The sequence below is a fragment of the Miniopterus natalensis genome, chromosome 16 (genome assembly GCF_054644295.1).
Source record: "Miniopterus natalensis isolate mMinNat1 chromosome 16, mMinNat1.hap1, whole genome shotgun sequence".
NCBI classification, from domain to species: Eukaryota; Metazoa; Chordata; class Mammalia; order Chiroptera; family Miniopteridae; genus Miniopterus; species Miniopterus natalensis.
Window position 1 is genome coordinate 7,960,036 of NC_142096.1, and position 24,668 is coordinate 7,984,703.

General features: G+C 44.1%; 1 protein-coding gene across 1 annotated transcript in view; it reads right to left on the reverse strand.

Annotated features, from left to right (window-relative positions):
* Nucleotides 1–24,668, reverse strand: part of DPYS (dihydropyrimidinase) — a 50,349-nt gene that overhangs the window by 13,074 nt on the left and 12,607 nt on the right. Inside the window, exons 5-7 of the mRNA XM_087825158.1 lie at nt 17,347–17,503; nt 15,876–16,017; nt 13,726–13,868 (exon numbers count right to left, since the gene is read on the reverse strand). Coding sequence (XP_087681284.1) covers nt 13,726–13,868; nt 15,876–16,017; nt 17,347–17,503 — 442 coding nt within the window. The remainder of the gene's footprint in view (nt 1–13,725; nt 13,869–15,875; nt 16,018–17,346; nt 17,504–24,668) is intronic.

Consider the following 24,668-nt stretch of genomic DNA (forward strand, 5'->3'; position numbering starts at 1 on the left):
CCTATGGTGAGCGTGATGACAGTGAATCATAATATTCAGGTGCAGCTTGCATTTCTTGCATGCTTTTATGTCAAGCTCTAGGCCAAAATCTTTTTGTATTATTTTTATTTGATTCTCCTTACTCCTCTATGGAAGCACGGTTTTATAAAATACCTATTTTATAGGTGTTTTAAATGAAGACGTTGAGGCTGAGAGAAGCTGAGTAACTCACCTAAGGTCATAATGAATAGCCTATGTGACTCAAATACTAAATGTTAACCATTCTAAGTTGCCTCCCACTATATGTGATCCATCCAGAACACAGGTCTGGGGTTAAATGCATGTTTAAATGAAATTTTATATCAACTTTTCCCAGAAATATGAAGGCACCATAATAGGAAAACATAATGCAAGTTAGGATAAGTAAGGATGAAAACAGAACAGAAAAACTAAAATAGAAGATGGTACCAAGTACCCGCTGGTAGTTGAATTTAGGTCTTTACAGGAAATTAAACTTATCAGTGTAAAGTTCTATGAAAAACCTTTCCCTACAAAATAGGCAACCAATGAATTAATTTTAGGACATATTGTCATGTTTTCTTTTGTACCTTGTGTACAATTTATTTTCATAGGTGCCAGAAAACAACAATGAGGCACAGAGGACTCGGAGGTTTGCCATATATTCTGGAGTTAAAATACTGGTACAGGAAAAACAAAACAGCAACTTGGGTCTTTAATCATATTGCTGAGAGTCATGCTTGCATCATTAAACTCTTCTTGTCTCCCGTTTATCACTTAAGTAAATGAGGTGTAATTACTAATTAGGTTTACAGTGCTTCCAATAAAGAAAGTTAGGTTCTAAGAAATGAGATTTCTAAGTTCAGGATACGAAGACCATTATTTCACAGCTCTGGCCTCCCAGCGACATACAACTCTATTCACTGCTGGCTTGAGGCAAACAAGAAAATTAACTGAAGAAGTCATCTAAAACCCCTATTCACCTATGGGTTTACCGCACACTCATTCATTCATATCCTGTGCTAAGTACTGAGAATGCTGCATTGAGTAAAACAGACAAACATCCCTGCCTGAATTAAGCTCACCTTCCAGTCACACCCATTTCTGAATTTGCAAGGACCTCTTTATTGTAACATGATTGGGACATATGAACAAAATTAGCGTTTCAATAGTAATAACATGCATATACATAAAATGCTTTACGGTTTATGTGAAGCAGTTTCATGTAACCATAGCATTAGTCCTCAAAATATCCTTGGGGAGCTTGCAAGAAATATGACAGGCCATTTAAATAAAGACACAAAGGATATCATGCTACCCAAAGAAAAATGAACAAAGGGCCTAATCAGATATTTCTGTATAAGAAAAAAAACCCAGTGACTGATAGGCCTGAAAAAGTACTCAACTTCCTTAGTGCTCAAACATACACAATTTGTAGCTGAAAGGTATCAATTTTTACCTAGGAAAGTAACAGAAGTCAAAGGGAAAGAAAAGATTGTGCCCAGAGCTGGTAAGGAGCCAGGAGGTGGTAACCACAAGGCAGAGAGCTTGGGCACAGTAATTCCTTTTAGTATCCACCCAATGGAAACAATCAGAAATTTGGATTTAAAATGGCAAAAAAAAAAAAAAAAAAAAAAAGAAACTGCAGAAATTACCCATTACTATGAAACCTAGATGAAAAACCTAACACAAAGAAATTAGGTAGAGAGCCTACCCTGGAAATGACTGTCCTATGCTGCCAGAGGCCCAAAAACGTTGTAACAGCCCTGTTCGATGTAATGGCTACGGGACATTTTACTTAAATTGCAGTTACAGTTGTGTCCCATTAACAAGCCAATTATAAGCTCGATGTGCAGGAAAGGAAATGCACAGGGTGGGGCGAAAGTGGGTTTACAGTTGTTCATGTGGAAAATAATACCATCATGAATAAATAATAAATAACGCAAGAATAAACTCTGATTCGCGTGCTCACAACTGTGGACCTACTTTTGCCCCGCCCTGTCTAAACAGACCTGAAACACTACTCGGCAAAGCGAGCTGCAATTCTGGGACTTTTTCTCTAGGATGCACATTATAAAAGTAATTTCCTTTGATACTTTTGATATTCTCTAGTTTGTAAATCTCTAGAGTCTTAATTTATCTGAAATAATGATAATACTGATACGAATGTTTCTTAAAGTTTTACTATATGCCGTGCAACATGTTGAAGGTGTTATCTCCTTCCAACAACCCTCCGAGGCTGGTACTATTATTAGCATTATCTGTATTTTTCACGGAGAAGAAACCAAGCCTCGGAGAGGTGAGTAGCTTGCCCAAGATCACTTGGCTTGTTTGGGTACAGTTGGGGTTTGAATCCCGTGACCCGGTTCTGCTCTAAATCCCCCGCCCCTTAACCACTGGGCCACGAACCCAGATCTTCCACCTTATTTTATAGTTATTTTAATTATTTAAAATGCTTTTTTATCTGTCCAGTTAGATCCTCAGTTGCTTTAGGGGAAGGTATTTCTCACTCAACTTGGAGTACAACGCATTGCACCCGGTTGGCACTCAATAAATGCTGGGGTCCTAATGAACAAAGATGCACGTGTTTTAACGTCAGTTCTTGACTCCTTCCCTCACCAAGTTGTCAGGGAAGACTTTCCTTGTCAGGAGAAAAAGAAAAATCTCCTAAATCAATGTTTTTGATGCTATCAACTTGCCGGAGCCTTTAACCCCTTTCCTGACCATCCTCCCTGACCCAGTCCATCCTGCACACTTATCACTCTAAAATTCTATTTAACCAGTTTCCCAACTGATGAGCCCGGATACAGGATCCAGACACTCAGACCCCAGGGTGAGCAGGTGTGGACAGAGCCCAGGGGCCAGGCCTCACTGACCGAAAGCATCCTCATGGGGTGACAAGCAGGCCCAGTGTAGGCTCAGAGTGAAGGATCTGTCTGGACACGGAGCTTTCACTGCTAAAGCTAAGGAAGTTTCGGGCAAACCAGGACAAGTTGTTTATGCTCCATTCTCCCCCAACCTCCAAATTCCCTTCTCCTGACTGCCACGTACTCTACCCGTGAGGTCATTTTCTCCCTGTGCCATGTGAACATGGGGAACACAGGTTTAGATCGACTCAGACCCTCACTCAAAGACATTCGCTGGCTCACGCGGCCTACAGAAAGTCCCCTACACTTAAACTAGCGCTCAAAGCTCTCGGTAGGCCCTGGCCCGTTTGGTTCAGTGGTTAGAGCGTCGGCCTGCGGACTGAAGGGTCCCGGTTTGATTCTGGCCAAGGGCACCCGACCGTCGGTTATAGGCTTGATTCCCAGCCCTGGTCAGGGCGCGTGCAGGAGGCAACCAGTCGGTGTGTCTCTCTCACATAGACGTTTCTGTCTCTGCTTCTGCCTTCCACTCTCTCAAAAGCAATGGGAAAAATATCCTTGGGGAAAAATGGAAAGGAAATCTCTTGGTAGGCTGGTTGGGACCCATCTCACCTCCACTGCCTAGTATCCTGGCCTCTCTGCCTTGCAGTCTTTTGGTTGCCCTTTGGATGGATCTTTCCCACTTTCCCTAATTTACCCATGACTTCTCCATCTGGGGGGCTTCACTGTCCCCTTTCTACTTATCCAGAGCCACCCCCAAGGATTCAGTTGGTTCAAAGGCCTTTCCCATGCCCAGCCCAGTTGTCTGTGAAGTCTGATGACCTCAACTCAGGACACTGGTTTGGACCTCAGCATGTGAGACCCTCCCCGCTTCCTGTAGAGATGTGTTCAGCTGCTATTATTTTTTCCTTCCCAGGGTTCTCTCTCCTTTCCCATGTTTATATCTCATCCGTCCAAGCAGAATAAAGTCTCTTTGATGGCAGATATTACATCTTATATTTACGTCCCCTGCAGCACTCAGCAATGCCATTCCCTGTGCATCCCTTATACAGAGTGAGCGTGCAATAAATATGTTTATAGATAACTGCTGACCACCGTTTCCCTCCCCCATGTGAGGAATTCAGCAACTCTTCCGCACAGATAAATGCTCCAATTTTTTTTTTTTCCTGTGGGTAAGCTGCCTTCCGGTTATGCTGCCTCCACAAACTTAACTTTCCTTAAATGCCTGGTAGGAGACTAGAACCGGGAGCCAAGTATGCGCATTTCCTTCCCCTGCCTTAAGTAAAGGGCAGAATCACAGAGAGGGGGTGGGCTTGGGGGCAGGAGGCAGGAAGAAAATATTATAACAGAAATGTAAAGAAAGCATCCATAAGAAATTTTGGAGAGGCAGTAAGCATTCCAAATACAACTTTAAAAAAAAAAGATACAGAGTAAAGGGCTTCATAGGAAAGAAAAAATGAGACAAAGTTGTCTACGTTAGAGTATGGACAGAAAAACATGTGCCCAAAGCCCCAGCACGAATGCCAAGCTCAGGCCTGAGAGCGAAGCCTGCTTGCCCCGCTTCCGAAGGGCACCCTTGGTGGGCTCTGCAGATGGCAGGCCTCACGGGCACATCTGGGGAGGCTCCTCGTTGCCTGGACACCCCCCAGCCCAGTCACAGGACTGAAGGCAGGCACAGGGAACAGACGGAAAATTTCCTTTAGGCAACAGAATGTCGGCATAAAAAATAGTATTGATCCGTTTGCCTCCTGGCCAAAGAGAAATCAACTTAGACAAAGGAAATTAGGCGATAGGTTGAATGCGACTCCAACTGCAGCTGCGGAATGAACCTAATGGGCCTTGACTCGCCTTCCCCAGCTCCCTCCGGCCTGCACAGGCCACTCCTCTGAGAGGGTTCTGCGGGGGCGTGAAACCTTTTAAAGAAAATAGCAATTGCCCTCTGGTGACCAAAGGACCCCCCTGCCAGCAGAATATGGTGGGAAGTGACTTCCAGGAGGGCTGGCAGGTGTACAGGGACCCACGCCACACGCTGTCACCGAGGACGGAGCATGCAATCTGCTGGCCTGCAGCACCCGAGGAAGTTCTGACCTTGAATTCACAGGAGGCTCGCTCAGCACCTCCAGCTCACACGCCACACGAATATACGTGGATATGTTCCATGTTCTTTTAATCCTGACCTGAGGATATGTTTATTGGTTTTTAGAGAGAGCGCGCGAGAGAAACATGGACCGACGGCCTCCCATAGGCACCTGGCTGGGGAATGAAACGCACCGCCTTTGGGTGTCCCAGACGCTGCTCCAACTATCTGAGCCACGCCAACGTTTTTAAATTGCACATTTGTTTACTGGCCCAAGACTATTAATATCTGGTTTATTCACTTGATAAATAATCATTGAGCTCCTATATGTACCGGGCATGGAATACAGTTATAAATAAGACAGGCAAATGCCAAAACCAGAAAAATCTCCACGTCAGGTAGAAAAAATAGAGCAGGTGCTTAGTTAGAAAACCCATGCCTTCCGCACAACCACCTCCCCTTGGTGCTTATTTTTTGCCCAGATCCTAATGCTTAAAATAAACTGCTTCCTCTGGCAAAGGGAAATGATCAGTGATAGGATGGGATACTGTGATCTGTTCCTAAGATGCTTTTCTTTCATGATTTGAAAAAGAAATTGCAGCCATTAAGAGTGAAGTCCCTGGAAATAATTTCTAGTTCACTGGAAAGGCTCAGTTGCATAAGAACACGTTAAAACAACCTGGAATAAAGAGTGGTTAAAATGTTACCCATACGTAATCCGCAAAGCTGGCTTTTTTCATGTGTAGCCCAAAACTGCCTAAAAGCGAGTGTCTTCTGAAGGCTACAGAATGAATTTTAGGTGGTTTGTTGGAACAGTTTCACTGCAAATACTTTTTCTAAGGAGTCAACTCTAGAGGCACATCAGAGTTCTGATTTTATCAGATTATCTTAGCCAAAGGAATCCATCCACGCTTCTCTACTTCAGTCATTCTTGGTCAAAATTGGAGGGTGCAAGAAACACAAGAGGTGGAGCTTTTACATGAAATATAATTCCAGTACTCTTTGGTCATTCTGAATTAAGTCATTACTGCAAGGGCTTTAAAATCACAATAGCTAATAACAGCTCCCACTTTTTTGATACAGTGACCACTACTGCCACTGACCACCTACTACTACCAACTGACCACCTACTACTACTAATTGATTACCTAATAATACTACTAAATGAGCATCCACTACTACTAACTAACCACCTACTACTACCAATTAAGCACTTACTCCATGCCAAGCACTACTGGACATGAATCATGGACCAAGCATTTTAGTTATTTTGTTAGCATTTCTGTTAATAGACCAAGCGCTTTACGTGCACCATCTTAAACATTCACAACAATGCTATGAAGTTAATATCATCATTGTTGCTCTTCTACAAATAAAGGAACTGAAATCCAGAAAAATGAAATAACACATCCAGTGAGCGAGTGGCAGCGGAGGAATTTAACCCCAGAGCCTTTCTCCCTACACCATGGTTCCGTTCCTGCGCCCAAGTAGCCAAGATGTGGGCTGGATTTGGGGTGGATTAGCAAAAGGCACGTATTCCTCAAGATACTCTGCTATCATCTGCCAGAAAAGTGTCCGAATGACTGTGCAAATCTATGGTGACCACCACCTGTGACGGGTGCCCCCCCACAGCTGTGCAAAAGCAGAACCTGGAGACCTTCACTTGGTGCCCGTTGCCTCCGTGAGTGTGTGCAACGCAACACACCACGGTGAAAAATCACCGCAAAAACTGTCCTCACCCCACCACGCACCTGGCACTGGCACTGGCACGGGCCTGGGCCGGCCGCCCCTCCTTCCACAGTGTGCACCGCAATCACGTGGGTTTGGGCCTGGGGAGGAGCTGGCTGTAAACACTCTTAGAAACAGGCGTTAAAAGCAGAGTCTCCCGGCTGACCAGGCCTCCTAAGCAGAGCCGGCTGCTGGCTGCACACGCGTGTGGAGTGTGTGCTTGTGAGTGTGTGCACAGCCTTCTTCTGTTGAGGAGGGAGGTATGATGTAGCAATTCGGCAAATGAGCACAGTGCGCACCTCCAAGGGAAAACGCCTAGTAGCTTCTGGGAAAGAGTCGCTGACACTGTGCCTATAACAATAAGCGACAGTCGTCCCTGTTCTCCAAAGGGCACCCTTCTCCTCAGTTCTGCCTCCCCACGCCCCACGGCCCAGGGATGAAACGGTCATTCTTCCCCTGCCTTCTTTCCCACACGAGGCCCCTTCAGGAACCCAGAGGGCCACCTCCAGAAGCCGCAAGCCATCGCCGTCCCCTGGGTGTAGAGTTCCAGTCCTTTATTCCTGTCTTCAGCGAGAAAAGGAAGGAAATGAAGCAGCAGAGCCGGCCCTGGGCCTTCGGGAATGGTGCATCCAAAGTCAAAGCCGGCTGTAATCGAGTTTAAAAAAATAAACGAAAATAACCGTGAGTAAAATATGCCTGCTCTGCAGAATACAGTGTAGCTAAAAGTCTTCATTAAATGTCCCAGCGCGCACAGTGTGTGAGCGGCGTGCTTGCGCGCTGGAGATTCTGCGAGCTGGCCCGGAGCTCATAAATACTGAAAAGGGACAGTTGCCATAGTAACTAAGTGCTATTTAATGAATACTGAAGAACTGAAGCTCGTAGGGTACTCAACTTGCCAGGACGCGAGTTACTGCTGCTGCTGGGGCTCGCAAGGTTTTGGGCAAGTTGGCCCAGCTGACCGGCCTGGGTCTCGGCCACATGATCCCACAAGATTCTGTTGAAGCTGCGTGGAAATCATACCCTTGACTTCTTCCCCTTGGCTCTCAGTACCAAGATACTCTACGGCAATGGGCCGACTGTGTTTAGCTAGGGAATGTGTCCTTAAACCCGAAGCTTTGACCCAGGTAGCGAAGCGTTAGGACACATGCCTCTGTCACGAGCAATAGACACTGGCTCAGTGAGCGGTCGTGCTGAACACAGCAGCCTCTGCGCACTTCTGAAAAGGGCCAGCGCCCCACATGCACCGAATGCCGCTTGTTTTTATTGTGCAATGACACAGAAGAGCTGTTGCAGTTGATGTTTGCAGGAACTTTTTACAGGCTAGTAACGGCTTAGGTAATCTTTCATCAGATGTCCGACCCTGCTCGACAGACTCCCACTCCCAGTTCTCTCTCATCATCCATCATCACGTGTCAGATTTCTCACCCTGGGACCATCCATCTTTTCACAGGTTTAAAATAAAAAGATCACGGCCACGCTGCTTTTCTTTCCCCTGATCTGCCTCAGTAACTTCAGTGCAGCCCATTTTTAAAGCTGTAGATGGTAAGAACAAGCACACTTATTCCTACATGCCATTAATAAGTAATGAGAATTTTTAAAAATGAAAACATCTATGTACCACAAGGCCAAAAATCATTAGCAAGTGCATCCATTCTCCAGGGGCTGGCTGGTTCTTGCATAACCAGCGGCTCTAATGGCCTGGTTGGGGCCGGAGCTCAGTGCGTGCTGTGGGCGCCCCCTTCAGGGGCTTGGACGAAATGCACGCTGCTCTCATTTGCGATACTAACTAGTCAGCTGGGTCATTGTTTTTGCTGAAACCTTGCAGGAAATTTCGAAGGAAAACTTTGGCCAACCTCTAATGGTGTGGTCAGACAAAAAACTTTCACATAACCATCCTTAAGTTAATATTAAAATCAGGTAGGTAAAATAAACAGGAATCCCTTGCAAGAGAAAAATATCCCTATTGCTATATCTATTTATTCATTTGATTGAACAATGTTTCTCCACTAGATGAATGCTATTTAAAATCTTAATGAACAAAATGAGACAAGCAGCCCTGGTGGGTGTGGCTCAGTAGTTGAGAGTCAGCCTATGGACCAGGAGGTCACCGTTGGATTCTTGGTCAGGGCACAAGCCCAGGCTGCAGTCAATCCCCAGCAGGGGGCGAGCAGGAGGCAGCTGATCAGTGACTCATCATAGATGTTTCTCTCTCTCCCTCTCCTTTCTTCTCTCTGAAATCTATAAAAACATCAAAACAAAACAAAACAAAAGAAACTCCTCCTCACCCTCCCGCTCCCCTCCATGGCCTGAACCTGTTCTTTCTCATTTTATCTCCTGCATGTTTGGTCGGGATTCTCAGGGCCAGACATCTCATCTACTCTTGTTTCTAATGCGGTCCTCTGCCCACGACTGCACTGATCAAAGAATGACCTTTCCTCTTTGAACATCAATGGCACCTTGTGCCTGCCTCTCATGTGATATTCTTAACATGTCCCTTAGACGGAGCGCCTTTGACGTCAAGCTCATCTCCTGTCCCTAGGCCGCCAGCTTCCTAAGGGCAGAGCCGGGCTCTTACACAACCTCGCCCCTCCTGCCCGGTGCCCAGCGGCGCCCCAGTGCCGAGTGAGCGTGTGAGTGAAGGAACACGGAAAGTCAGCTCTCTTTCAACTTCATTTTCTTTCTCAGTAGAACTGCCTAACAAGCTAATTGTTCCGCAACCTCAAAAATGAAGGAAACACAAAGAAAACACGTCCAGTGTGGCAGTCCCTCCTCTCCTCGGAAAAGCCATCAACTTATATTCATTTGTTTATGCCTTCAACATCACTTATTGATGACTTGCAACCAATGAAAAGCACAGGGGGAGGAAATGCTATTTTTCTTACTTGTCTTCTCGCCATGATTGTCGTTGGATAAAACCTTTCTGATTTTCCCGTGTGCCATTTCTTTATTTCCTCCCCAGTTCCGCTGAGATATAACTGACAGATAACATAGTATGAGTTTACGGTGTTGATTTGATACACTTACAAGTTGCAAAATAATTACCACTTTCATCGTGTCTCGTAATTACCATTTCTTTTTCGTGGTGAGAACATTGAAGATCTATTCCCTTAGCAACTTGAAGTATATAACAGAGTTAACGCCATTTCTTTATCCCATCACCCTTCCATGCACCCTTCCCACTCACCCACTCAACATCGTGCGCTTTCACCCTGGGGATATAGAACTAAGACACAAAACTAGAGCATAATTCGCCACTCCCTCACTGTGGGCTGTGCATAGTGACTTCTTTCAAAAAGTACGCTGTGGAAAGGGGAAGAAATGCGGAGCCGTCCAGTGGGGAAGCCTGACGAACTCCTCCCCAGCAGCCGACCCGGGTCAGCATCAACAGCGGCAAGTCACGGTGACAGCATGTGCCCTCTGGAGGGCGGGATGAAATAATACTTGATCTTTGTGGTCTTCCTCCTAAAGCCCATAACCCAAGGCTCATACTGAGAAAAAGACATCAGAAAAATCACAACAGAGGGACATTCTTCGAAACACCTGCCCAGTCCTCCTCGAAACTGTCAGGGTCACCGAAAACAAAAGGAGTCAGAGAAACGGCCACTGACCCTGAGAGTCTAAGGAAACATGATGATGGGGTCTGATGTGGCATCCGGATGGGAGCCTGCGATGGAAGATTAGGCAACACTCAAGAAACTTCAATAAAGTATGGACTCTAGTTAGTAATAACAGAGCGACATCGGTTCATCGACTGTAATGCACCCTAATAATTAAGACAATCATGGAAGCTGAGTGTGGGGGTACATGGGAACTCTGTACTATCTTTGCAGCTTTTCTGCAAATCTAAAACTGTTCTGAAATAAAACACTTATTTGTTTAAAATGGGATTGATTAGACTTCAAGAATGTTAAGGAGTGCCTGGCCGGTGTGGCTCAGGGGTTAACCCATGAACCGAGCGCTCACGGTTCGATTCCCCGTCAGGGCACAGGCCCGGGTTGCGGGCTCGATCCCCAGCAGGGGGCGCACAGGAGGCAGCCGATCAACGACTCTCATCACTGATGTTTCTCTCTCTCTCTCCCTTCCTCTCTCTGAAATCAATAAAAACATATTAAAACAAGAAAATGTACTGCAAAGAATGACACCAAACTAGATAAATAGAAAGGAGCCATAATAATCCCCATTTGTCTTTGTGTAGCCCTTTCTTAGCTTACAAAGCATTTTCACCTATATTATCCCAGGGGAGTCTAAGAAAAACATAAAGCAGACAGAGCAATGATTAATAATCTCATTTTACAGATGAGAGAGTGGATATTCAGAGACCGTAAGTGACCTGCGTGGGTCTGCCCCCCTCCCTGGCATGGACGGGGCTGGGACCAGAACCACACGCCAGGCTCCGGGCTGGGCTGGTTTCCTCCGTGCACCCAGGTGTGCACAGCAGACGGAGACGGAGAAGACTCGGGCTTGAAAAGAAAGGCCAGTATGGATCTTTACCCCGAAAGACACATACGTGAACAGGTAAATGCGTATTATGTGAGAAATATTAAAGGACTGATGAAAGAGAGAGAAAGAAACTTAAGAGCACGGAAGCTTTTTAGTTCGACCTTAAGTTAGTTATTCTTAGACTAGAAACGGGGGGCATAGAGCAGATAATATAGAGATTTTTTAAAAAAACAACACCCTAAACATCTGGATCATTACGTGCTATTCACAAACAGCTGAACAGGAAAGGAAGGGCAATGTTATAGAAGCCGGTAGCTAATACTGGTGAGAAAGTGGTCTAAATTTATATCGTCGAAAAACATGACTCAAGGAGAAATAATCACGGCCTATAAATATCCTCCAAGCAACAATATGCGCGGTAAATAAAGTAAGTGAATTGCGCATAGCCTTAGGTCCAGGCCACTTCTCTTTGTCCAGTTGTCTAAGGAAGACAATGCTTTACACCTGAGCTGGTGTCGGCCTCAGGAATGAAAACAGCCGAGGAGACCGCAGGGCTGGGGCTGCTGGAGGGACCCAGGCATCGGGCTAACAGGGCCACAGGGGGTGGCCTCCGAACGCTCTCCACGTGAAGGATCGGATAGTCACAGACCTCCACAGCGTGTTTTTATTTCTCCCTTACCTTTGAAGAGGAAAAACGAAGAATAGAATCGAATCTGAAAATCTTTTGGTTACTGGACGGCTTGACGGAAAGAACAAGTGGACTGTGAATAATCGTAAGGAGCTCTGCTCGGACGTTGGGGGTAGTGTGGCGCCGGGTCCCATGACAAGCACACAGGTTGGCCAAGTCGGAGACACTGGGCCAGGGTTCTCCTCTCAAAGCTGCCACAGGCCCTGCTATGCCACAGTTTTCTCAGGCCCGTAAGGTGACCAAATCACATCCTAGATGGCAAAGCATTTTAAGACCACCGCAAATCTTTACTAATTATTATCATTGTTAGGACTCTCCCAGACCCTATGCTTCAAAATCATCATTTCCCACAAATCTTTCTTCCACATGGTAGTTTTCTCCATCTTAAATGTTTCTAGGTTTTCTGATTAACTCTCATGAGCTCCTTAAGCCACCAGTTATTTCAAAAGACCTATCTGGTCCCAGCACTTGCGGCAGCCTAAATGGTTTGAATTGCAGCAGCAGTGACCCTGGGCAGACCCCTGCCGTGCACAATAGCCCTGGTAGTGACATTGAAAATATCAGGAGCTTTCTAAACACAGTGTGCTCAATTCACCCACAGCCCAATCCAAATCCCAGCAACATGTTCCCACTGTCTTCCCAAGGACAGCTTTTCCAGCCTTGCAGAGAGGCCGCCTGCATTGTGTTTGACTTGCCATTTCCTATGCACGGAGAGGGGCCAGGATCATTTGACAACCAGATAGTTTGTCCTTAAATGGGCAATGGCTCCTTATTAACATAATAACTAAGACCACGAGTTGTGCTTTGTTGGTCTCTTATGTAAATAAGATTTTCAAACCACCATTTAGTGCATTCACTAAAGGCTACTTGCAATGACTAAGGACTGCCAGCTATGAACTGGTCCCCGAGTTGGGACAACAAGTGCTAGAAGGAGAGTGGGGGGTATCAAGCTAAAAAAATACAAGTATTTCTAAGAGAATCTTTGGGGTTTGTTTTTCAGCTCATAGCAATGGTAGTCTAGTGCTTCTCCAATGGTCGTCTTTTCTCCAGAGGGTAGCCCAGGAGCACTTCCATTGAAACTGGGCCTTTGTGACAATATCACCCCCAAGAAACTGTAGACTTTTGCTTATTACAATGAAAATACCTAATAGACTTTGACAATTAAAAAAAAAAAAAAAAGCCTATACAATGAAGGCAGAAGGTCCTATCCTATCCCTGTTTACACAGGCGTGCAAACACACACAATATGTTAACGCATTTGGAATTGTCTCCATTACAACTGTAAAGTTTATAAAAAACACAAAGCAGGATGCAGGTGTTGTCTGCGCTAACATCCTATAAAGAGAAATTAGCAGAGCTTCAGCTGCTACTGGATGCTTTCCTGAGTTGGAATTCGCCAGACCTGCAATATTAACACAGAATTATGGAAATTGGAAACAAAGAGCTGGAGCCTACTGGAAATGACAGGCTCAAGATGAACTCAACTGGAAAATTTGGTTAACTGAAAGTGACATCCTTTGTGCTGGGATTTTTCTATCTGAAAGCTTCAAAAAGGCTGTAATTATTTTCAGTTTTCAATTCATCCCTTTCAAACTAAGCCTTTTATTTTCTTCATTGCTCTGTACCTTTTTCCTCTGCGTGAATTCGGGCGTTTGCCAAGCACTGACGTGGTAAATTCATATTGGTTTTTTACATATACACATTTCCAGGGAATTGTAAGTAACACAACTTGTGCATCTTCTATGCCAAGAAAAACAAAGGAATATTTGTACATCAAAACCTTTATCTTGTGCACAGGCTCAAAAATACCTGAGCGTGGCCAAATAAATCACCCGAGAAGAAACGGCTGATTAAGGCCAATGAGTAATTTCTTTGCAAGTTAGTGCTTTTCCTGCATTGTGAACCCAAGGAATGCAAGAACTCCGACTTACCTGGTGGCTTTTGGGTCCCAAATCACAATGTCAGCATCTGATCCTACAGCTATTCTTCCTTTTCTTGGATAGAGATTAAAGATTTTAGCTGCATTTGTGCTGGTAACTGCCACAAATCGGTTTTCGTCCATTTTACCACTGTGCTGTAAAACCATTCAAGAAAAAAAAAATGCATTTGTTCTAATGATCAATATTTAAGGATCTCCCATCAATCAAAGTACAAAACTTGTAGCTCTTAGAACCAAATAGAATTGCATCTGATTTCTTATATTGTGGAGCCAAACACGCCTCATAATGATAAATGATGGAGATGATGGGGCAACATATGGAAACCCAAAGATAACTTTTCAAAAATACATCAGCTTTAAAAAAATGCATCCACTATTTTTTTTTTCATCTTTCCCAGAATCACATATACAACAGCTAAATGTTAGCAATGGTATTTCTAATTCTCATTTAAAGTTTACTGCCACCACCTACTACATTTATAACTTACATTTATTTATTGCAGACCCAAGATGTGTGAGTGATCACGCAGACATGAGATGGGATTTTATAGAGTTAAGGTAAGACAGACTTTTAAGTCAGGTGATAACACTTTTTGAAAGAGAAAAATCAGCTCAAGCGTTTCAATTTTGTGCAATTAACTTTACATGAATCAACAATTATGGACAGTCTATTACAAAAGATTTTTAAATGGACAGACATTGGAAGGCTGTGACCCCACTAAAATTACTTTTCTTAATGTTGAGAGTTTGTCTACATACATTTACATGGTCAAAGCATCCTTAAGATTTATTTCTTTATCAAAGGGTCCCTGTCTTAAAAAAGAATTTAAGAACTATGTCCTGAAAGTAATATTCCCATAAGTAAATAATCTTAATGCTTCACAAAATTGTTTGTTGTATGATACTAAGAAATATTCAATCATTTTAAAACCATTTATATATTTGGGAAATGTAATAGATTATGAAAATCTGCTGTAACAAAGATACTTGTAATAATATAAGTTTCTTGGACTGTTATCAAGAAAATGTAAGAAAAGAGAAGTCATCTGGGATGGTTGGAGTCAGGATGGAGAACAAGGGGGGGGGGCAAAGATGATGATTGCTAGAACATAGGGCTACAGAGATGTTTTAAAGACCCTTATGTATATTAATTGTTCAAATATCATCCTAAAAGTAATGGAGAAAATGAAAGGATTTCAGAGAGGAAAGTACCATGAACAGACCTTCGTTTCTGAAAGGCAACTCCTGGTATTGGAGTATAGAATATAGACTTAGCAGGCAAGGCTGGAGGCAAGGGCCCCAAACGTGGAGACTACTGCAATGGTCCAAACAATAAATGGGCCTCAAACGACAGTGGTAGATGTGAAGATGGAAGTAAGAAGGCATTTTGGAAATAAAATGGACAAGGTCTGGTAGCTAATTAGAGTTAGAAGTGAATGGAGTCTGCAGGGGGTTCTGAGGAGTGAGGCATGATTACTGTGTCATCTCTGGGGGGTTTCTAGGAGACGGGTGAGAAGGCACCACAGTGGGGACCTCAGGTCTAACCAGCCGGGTGCGCCCTGCTGACCTTTCCAACTACACGTCAACCGGCGTGACAGGTTAACATGCGAACATTTAGCTATTTGGTTCTTCTGCATCCTCAGGGAGGAATTTTTAAACCATGGGGATTTAAAAAATCTTTTCCTAGATTTTAAATAATTATTTATCTGCCCTCATACAGCTGTTTTTAAAATACGACATCCAAGGGTCCATAAAAAGGGACATCTGCAAACATGTCGTGAAAAGGAGGTATAAACATAATAACAATTCTTCCCGTGTTTTTAATCATTCCGAGAATTTCTATCGGTGACACAGGAGCTGGGGGTCAAGAACACGAGAAGTCAGGTAGAAAGGCTGCACATTTCAAAGACTTCAAGAACCGGCGCTGGTACCCACTCGACCTTGATGCCCTAACGTGTGCCAAGTGGCGCAATGCAGAGAAGACAGTGACGCCCTTGTTATCCCGGGCACGGGGTGGCGGCGACGGGGCAGCAGCCCCTGTCCCCACCACAGGGAAAAGCAAGGAGAAAGCTCCTCGGGAAGGCCATGGCCACTAGCCCTGAGCACGCTGGGTCCTGCACGGGCTGGGGCCTGCGGACTCACCACGCCCTTCTCCCAAATCACCGACATGCGGTCCTCGACGCCGTTCACGCCGTTGGGGATCTTGGTGAAATCGTCCTTCCCAAGAGCTTTCTGGCAGGTGTTGAAAGTGCAGTTGTCAGTCCCGGTTGTGGTTAGGTCACCACTGTGAAGAAAAACACACCAGAGGGACGGGGTTGAGTGGCTAGAACAGGTCAGGAGGAAGCGCCCGTAGCCCTCCCTCACCCCCTGGCTCCCTCCTCAGTGACTTTCAGAAAACTGCCGTGGAAATGAGCGGCTTTTCCGAGGACATATTTCACCCGCTCCCATCCCCCTTCCAGGAAGCCCTTTTGGAGGATCGTTTTCAACTCAGTCCCATCACTTACGGTGCTGTGATTACAAGCTTATCCGGTGCTCAGTTTCTCATCTAGAAATTGGTAATTATATGTACTTGATGACAATTAGTTGGGGACCACTGGTAATAATGCAAGTGAACATTGCTTGTGAGCAGAGTACTAGCCAAAGGTGTCCCGTGGTGGCCTCCGGGAACAGAGGCAGGGCCTCCAGGGCGGCCCCTGGCCAAATGAGAACGTTGTGATGAGCAGAGATGTGACACTGGTGCATCTCTGGATGTTGATGTCACCAGCCCTAGGGATCCTGCTTTGACGTCTGAATAGTCGTGGGGATGAGGGAGTGTGAAGGAGAAAGGAGGCCGAAAGGAAAGGGCAAGTGCATTCCTGTATAGTCTGTTGTGAAAAAGCTCTTCCTTAACTTGAATATGAGAATCTGTGAATGGGGAGTGTCAGGATGTCCATGAATGGAGCAATTCTCAATAAAATAAAATAAAATAAAATATAATATAAAATAAAATAAAATAAAAAATAAAATAAAATAATAAAATAAAATAAATAAAATAAAAAATAAAATAAAATAAAATAAAATAAAATAAAATAAATAATAATGATAAAAAAGATCATAATGTCCCAGAAAGTTGTGTCTCTGAAAATAGTTTGGATGACCTTCCATGGGGACAACCTACTCAAAGGTAGGATTTCGCCTTTCCACCCCTACAGTGGTTCTGCCCTGGATTGTAACCTATTGTACCTGTACAACAGGTACATCTGGTTCCTAAGTTATATCAGCATAGGAAAAAAATTCAAGAATATTCTGAATGATAAAAATAAAACATAATGCAGAGACCTGGCTCTAGGCAACAAGAGATAGAAAAGACAAGGGAAAAATCAGAAGAGAGTAAAAGCACAATAAAAATGGTCTGACTTCTCTGTGTCCAGGAGAGATCTTGACACTATTTCTTAATGTAAGTAAGCCAATGCTTTTTGGTCTCCAGAGGAGGGACTGTCCCTGGGCCTTCAGGTCAAGTAGAACAGAATACTGGGAAGTCAATGGTAAGAAATGACCTCCTACGCTCAAACCTGAAACTCGTAAAACACCTTATTTTGGCAAAACACTCCACAATCCTCTGCTAAATGATTACTTAGCCAATAGATTCATGAGGTAGTCAGGAGTGGAAGGGTCTGGCCTCAAGGGTGGTCCCATAACGTGGTGGGCTGCATGGTGCCATTCTTTATGCCAGTAGTGAGTGCCATCTGTGCCCAGACTTGCTGCTATGGGTTCTCCATAGACCACCTTCCCTGGAAAGTTAAAAGGAAGTATTCAGCACCTGAATTTGTTCTTACAAGAACCATCTGACAAACACATAAATATGAGGCTCTTCTCTCTTAGTAAAAGAAAATATGAATCCTAAACCTTTAGTGAGCAGGATTTAAAAATAAAAACTACTTTCTATTGAGCATTTACCATGTTCCAGTCAATGTGCATTGCATGTTATGGTAGATGGTTGTACCCACTCACTGATACCCCCAGACCTGGCCACATGGTTTACTTTGGCCAATTAAATATGAATGGAAGTGACATGTGTGCTTCCAAGCAGGACTTGTTGAAACCACAGTGAGTTTGCCATCCCCATTTTCCCTCTGTCCTGAGACCAGCCGAGGCTGCTCCTTTAGTTGTGTCTCCGATGGCAGAGAACGTGGACCTGAGGCGGAACCAACCCATTATGGACGTGAGGGTGAAAACGAAATGAATCTCTGTAGCTGCTACTGCAGTGTGACCCAGCAAGAGCTGGCTGACGCCTTTGCCATTCTAGAGGAATCTTTTCAAAACCCTATATAGGAAATGCTATTATCTCCATTAAAAGATGAAGATAGAGTTTATGGGGTTAAATTACTTCTCTACTGTTACATGCCATGCACTCGATATAGACGGGGTGCAGGAGGTAGGATCTGAGTCCAGGCATTTGGACTCCAGTGGTCCTAAGTCCTATGCTATACTACAATTATCATATGGTCACATGGAGTTCAACCTCAGTGTATCTCTGTTGCAAACAGATTGATAATCTTTTCACACCCTGAAGAAAAAAAAGCTCCCTCTAAAAACATATTAAGTAAAAGAACACTCAGATAAAACTGTAGCCAGAAATGCATATTTAAAAAATCATGCAAATGAGGCCATCAAAAGCACACACAATGTTAGAAAAGTTAATAGTGCAAGTGAATTTGAATTTAAAATCAGAATCCTATCTCTGATTAGCATTTGTCAGAATAATAGATTCCCTGGCATCCAGCTGATCACATCCAAGCAGTCATAAAGGAGAGTGCATAGTAAAGAGATGCTGGCATACCAAATTAGTTCTCTCTAGTTAACCAGATGCCAGATTTTAGTAAAAATCCTGATACATAACGGAAATTAACTGATTTCCTCAGGGACTCCTGTCAGTGGATGGCCACCGGCTGCCTGAGTCATATTAAATTGGAAAGTAGCACCCTTTTATCTCATAGATCATTTCTCCCTCACACTAGCCACTGTCCTCTAGCTGGCCTAGGAAGTTGAAAACCCAGGAGGGCAAAGCTCATGGAAGCCTGACACACTGCTTCTTAAGTAACCCAATATCAGACGGTGGTCAATCGAAGTTCCTTAGGGACTTAGCCACTGCTGAGGTCCTTTGCTTTCAGGATACACACACACTGGGCGAATCCCATCCCCTTCCTGTTTGTCACTGTCCTGGTCCCAGAAAAGGGGAAATAACCATAAATCTCTCTCTGGCGTGTGTGAAACAGGCAGTCTTTTTAAATACAAGCTAAGAGGTAATGTGTTATTTGCTGAAGAGATAACAGGACGGACACGATGTTTTATTTGCAGGTATGACGAGACCTTTCTATTCTAAGAGAACCTCTGACAGAAGCACGGACAAGGGGACACGCGGAGACTCGATCAGCAATCACTTTACAAGTTGCCAACTCAGGAGTTTCCGTGGCGCTTCGTCACGGAGGAAAGGCCTCATCACACGTTCTATTCAATCATTTGGCCCATCAAGGTGATGTGAGAACACTGTTCCAAAAGTCCGACAATTTTAGTAGTGCTCAGGAAATATTGAAAGTGTCAGCATCTACCGGGAGTCTGCCAGGACTGCTTTGAAACCAGATAGCAGGTAATTTCCTTGGAAGGGCTTAGCTCCTTTAAATGTGACAGCCGCTTTTCGGTAAATACAACAAGCCCTTTGTTAGCTGGGCTATTTTCAACTTTCTCTCCATGAAGCATTTATAAATATAAAAAACTGAAAAATAAAAGAGTAAAATTTCCTAAGTGCTCTTCCCCTATTTTACAATGGTTCTAGACATTTTCAAAGGACCAACCAGCCCACGAGAAGTAAAAAGGGGAAAGAAAACAAGGGGCCCGGATAAGCCATTAAATCAGAGAATCAAACTAGACAATTCGGCAGGACTGTGGGTTCTGTTAGATTTGGGCTAAAAATAAAGACAGCTAATATATGTATAGCACTCTAGAGTTTGCCAATATGGTTTGAAGGTCATAGATCTCGTTTGACCTTCATGGCCACCCTCCTGCTGGTTGGACAATAGACTGACGCTCAGTGAGACTAAATTGCCCGGACCCGGGGCAGTAAGTGGTGCCCCAGAGTTAGAACCGCAGTGTTCTGCATCTGCACTGTGTCACTAGGATACGTGTCATTTTTCATTTCTTGGTAAAGAGCATGCGTTTTTATTATTTTTTAATATTTTCTTTTTGTTGTTCTTTTTTTAAATTGGATTTATTGGGGTGACGCTGGTGAAGAAAACCACACAGGTTTTCAGTGTACAGCTCAATAACAGTGTCTGCACACGGCATTGTGCGGTCACCACCCAAAGCCAAGTCTCTTTCCACTGCCTTATCCCCTCTCTGCTCTCCCCCACCTTCCCCCACCCCACCCCTGCCCCCTGGTAAGCACCACACTGTTGTCTGTTTTATTTCTTCTTCTTAATTCCTTCACCTTTTTCACCCAGACCCCCAACGCCTCTCCCCTCTGACAGCTGTCAGTCTGTTCAATGTATCCATGAATCTGTTTCTATTTTGTTTATTTTGTTCATTAGATTCCACGTATAAGTGAAATAATAAGGTATTTGTCTCCCTCTGATTGGCTTATTTCACTTAACATAATACTCTCCAGGTCCATCCGTGTTGTTGCAAAGGGTAAGATTTTTTTTATTTTTTATTTTTTATGGCCGAGTAGTATTCCATTGTGTAAATGTACCACAGCTTTTTGATCTGCCCCTCTACGGATGGGCACTTGGGCTGCTTCCCAATCTTGGCTATTGTAAATAACGCTAAGAGCATGTATTTTTAAATGTTTACGTTTACACATTTAAACTTAAATGTTTACATGTTGAGGCCTGTCAGAGAAGGTTGAGAGATGCAGAGACGCTGGCGTAGGTGCCAGGGGTGGAAGCATTGGCTACCAAACGGAAAGCCAGACACATTGTTAAAAATAATTGTTCCTAGCTAGAAGGGCGTGTTTTGATTTAAAATATTACATGTACAAAGGAAGACTATAATTGAGAAGGGAAATACACAGAAGCAGCACAATACAGTAGGTCACACAGGCTTAGGTTCAAATCCTGATTTTGCTACTTCGTAGTTGGTGACCTTGGGCAAGATGGGTCCTTGCTCACACCCTCCAGTCTTTCTCATCTATGAAATGGGATCACAATGTCCCTCTAGTGCGGCAATTTTGTGAGGATAAAAAAAATGAATGTATATGGAAGTATCTAGCATCTTCCTGGGACCCTGGAGTCACTTCGTGATTTGAACTGAACTGTGTCACTTGGCCAAAATGCAAATGTTAAAGCCCTAACCCTCTAGTGTCTCAGAATGTGACTGTATTTTGAAATAGGGTACTTTACGGAGTAATTATATTACAATGAGGTCATTAGCATGAGTCTTAATCCAATATGACCAGGGTCTTTATCAAAAGAGGAAATTTGGACATAGACACTCTGTGAAGACACAGGAAGAAGACAGTCACCTAGAAATTAAGGACAGAAGCCGGGAACACATCCTTCCTTCGCTGTCCTGGAAAGGACCGACCCTGCCAACACTTTGATCTCGAACTTCTAGACTCCCGAATGGTGAGAAAACACATTTCTGTTGTTTCAGCCACCCAGCCTGTGGTTCTTTGTTACAGCGGCCCCAGCAAATGCATACATTCCACACATATTAGTTCCTTTATGGTTACACCATTCTCATTTTTTAAAATGTTTTTAAATGATCCGTGTTCAAGTGCTTCGCCATTGGACACGAGGCAAATCATCTTGCTCTAAAAAAGACAAGGGGGTACCCAGATGTTCAAGTACCAGAAAGGAAAAAGGAAGCCTGAGAGTCAAATCCACCGTGAGTTGGCCGCGCACCGGTTCTTTCCTAGGAGCAGCTCTGGCCCCCAAGCGTCAGCTCATCAGAAGCTCCTCACTCAGCACGAACAAGCCACGGTCAACACGACCGCGTGGGGGGAATGGGCACTGAGTGGGTCTCTCTCCCCCTTTCTCCTCAAACACAAGAGGAATACAGGCTGGGGCGAAATTAGGTTTACAGTTGTGAATATGTAAAACACAAAGTTTATTTTTGTATTTCTATTTATTAATTCTTATTTTCCATACAAACCACTGTAAACGTACTTTTGCTCCACCCTGTATATGGGAAGTGGAGTTTAAATAAAATAGAAAAATAAGACATCTAATATCCTTCTGTAAAAGACATGGCTAGCTTACAGCACCAAGCCTGGAAAGCAGAGCTGTCTACAATGAGGAAAACCAAAACAACAAAACCCAATCTGAATGAAAAAACAAAAACCCAAGCACAAGACAGCTCAGTTCACTGTAAGTTACTTGAAAACCAAACTTATCTTAATCATCTTTGCGGGTCGAATGCCTAGAGCACAGCGTCCAGCATAGATGTGATGCCCAATAACTTAAAAAAAATAAAACGTATAAAGAAAACGTGTGATTAATAAGTTCAAAGGGGAGTCCTGTTTTTACACTAGAGACAGGAATCTGGATTAAAGTAGAGTTGAGCTTTATCAAGACAAATTAAAACAAGTTAAACTGGAAGCTAAAAAAAAAAAAAGCCCTGAAATTTCAGTGATAATTGGGAAACAAATTATAAGATAAATACCAACTAGAGCATCGGGTACGCTGCTGAGAGACATCACCACCACTCTAAGCACAGCACCAGAAAGTAGTGAACCATCCGAACAAGAGCAAGTCCCACGGGAGGTGGGAGGAAAGGGGAACAATACATTTTTTAAAAGACCATTAATAATTCCACATGCTAATATTTAGCAGAAAAGGAACATGTATAACCCAAACCACTCAAACCAAAATAAAAGGTGTCACCGAAGCCTGTGACACCTGTGGACACATCAACTGGACAAAGGCTGGGGGGTGGTGAGTGAAAGAGGCCTGCAGCTGGGCGGCCTGGAGATTCTGCGTCCCACAGGGTCGAAGCTGGTCTGTCCCACCTTCCACGTGGGCCACGGGCCACGGAGCGGGTCCTGCTTCTGCATCTAGGGTAACTGCGTGAGGACAGCGCTCTCTTGCCTCATTTTTGCAAAAGTGGCTTCTGGCAGGAAGGATGGGAGCTAACCTAGTTCTGTTTATTACCCGACTTAGATGAACCAAGGCTTGAAATAAACATGAACTTGAAATTCCCTGCCGACTGTCAATGGCTTGGGTGTGAGAGCTTTGCCCCCTTTCCTGCAACCTGCTTTTCACTTCCTAACGCAGGTGCTGGATGCTGCAAGGAAATATCGAGGAATGAACGAAGGGAAACCTCAGGCTTCGAGGTACAGTCCCTTCCTCCCCAGTTCACATCAAAACCCTGGTGGAGATGTGCAAAAGGTGCACAAAACCCACAGCTGAGCTGAAAACGGAGGGACCATGGCTGACCAGAGGTTTGGGGAGATTTTAGGAAGCCAGAGAGCACATGAGATGGCAACAGCTAGTAAAGGAAAAAAGTACGATACAGAACACCCTGTATAGTATTTTACCTTCCACGTAGGAAAGAAAAGGGAAAGACTATACATATATTCTTTTTTCCACCCAGAGAAAAACTATAAAGATAGGCTAGAAATAAATGAATAAAAGTAATAGCTTCTCTGAGAATATGTTTTTAATACATATGATTTTGACTTTGGGACCATGTAAATGTTTTACCTATTCAAAACCAAAATTAAATATAAAACAATTCAAAATAAAATGAAATGCTCCTACGTGAGTTTTCCGCCTATGATTTACATTCTGAAACCTTCCCTAGACTTTTTGCTCTGCTCCTAATGGAATCCTGTCCTGAAGCGAATTCAATACCCGAGATGGAGAAACTGTTTCCTGACAGACCTGTCAAAACCGTAGCTGGCCGGTGGATTAAGACGGCCCGGACCGTTCCTGCTGAGCGTGCGGTTCCCTAACTCAGGTGCTGACGTTAGGGCCCTGACAGGCTGCTGGGGCACCACTGACAACGCACATCATTTTAGAGCAACCGCTGCATAAGGTCGGAAGCAGTGCCCTCTGGTGGCAGGAACCTAATGTGTGACTTTAAAACTGCAGTGTTTTTAAGTGTGGAGCTCTTTTAACTGAAATTACATTATATGGGGCGGGGGGAAGCAACCGGCGGAAATGGTTGGTAGTAAGACCTTATTAACTCCTGTGTGCAATCAAGCTTACGCCTGACGGATTACATTTTGAGAATGCATTCGGGCACCTCTCCCTTCCCCCCTCCTTCCCCCCCAGGCGTGCATCTCCTAAACTCTGAGGATCCCCACGCGACTTGCAACCAGGGAAGCAATGGGCAGCTGCAGCTCCGCCGGGCTCACCCCCTGAACCTGTCTCCAAGGCCCCTTTTTCTCTGACTTTCCAGTGAGCTCGCAGCAGCCCCCCTAGGCTCTCCCCTGCTGCTGCTTCTGTCCTAAGCCCTTCTTTGTTTCACTGTCCCCAGCTTTAATAAACGTACTCTCAAAATTTAAAAAAAAAGGCTATCCCTGATTATTCGATTTCTGAAAGTGAGATGATAGAAACCATAAGCACATCCCAGGAAGGTCTAAACCTTTGAAGAAAAGGCCCCTTATTTGTTTTTTACCCTTTCCCCGTCACCAGTACTGGCAAACGGATGAAATTATTTCTCTACCTGATTCTTATCAAAAATAGGAGATTTCCCCTTTCTTTTATGATGACTATTTACATAGTAAATTGAACTAAAGAACTGAGGCAATTAGGCAATTAAGGATAAAAATAAATTTGGGCTTTTTAAAAAAAATATGTTTTGCATTGATTTTAGAGAGAGAGGAAGGGGGAGGGAGAGAGAGAGAAACATCAGCGTGAGAGAGAGAAACATCCTCCTGTGTACCCCTACCCGAGACTGAACCCGAAACCCGGGTGTGTGCCCTGGCTGGGAACTGAACCAGCGAACTTTCAGTGT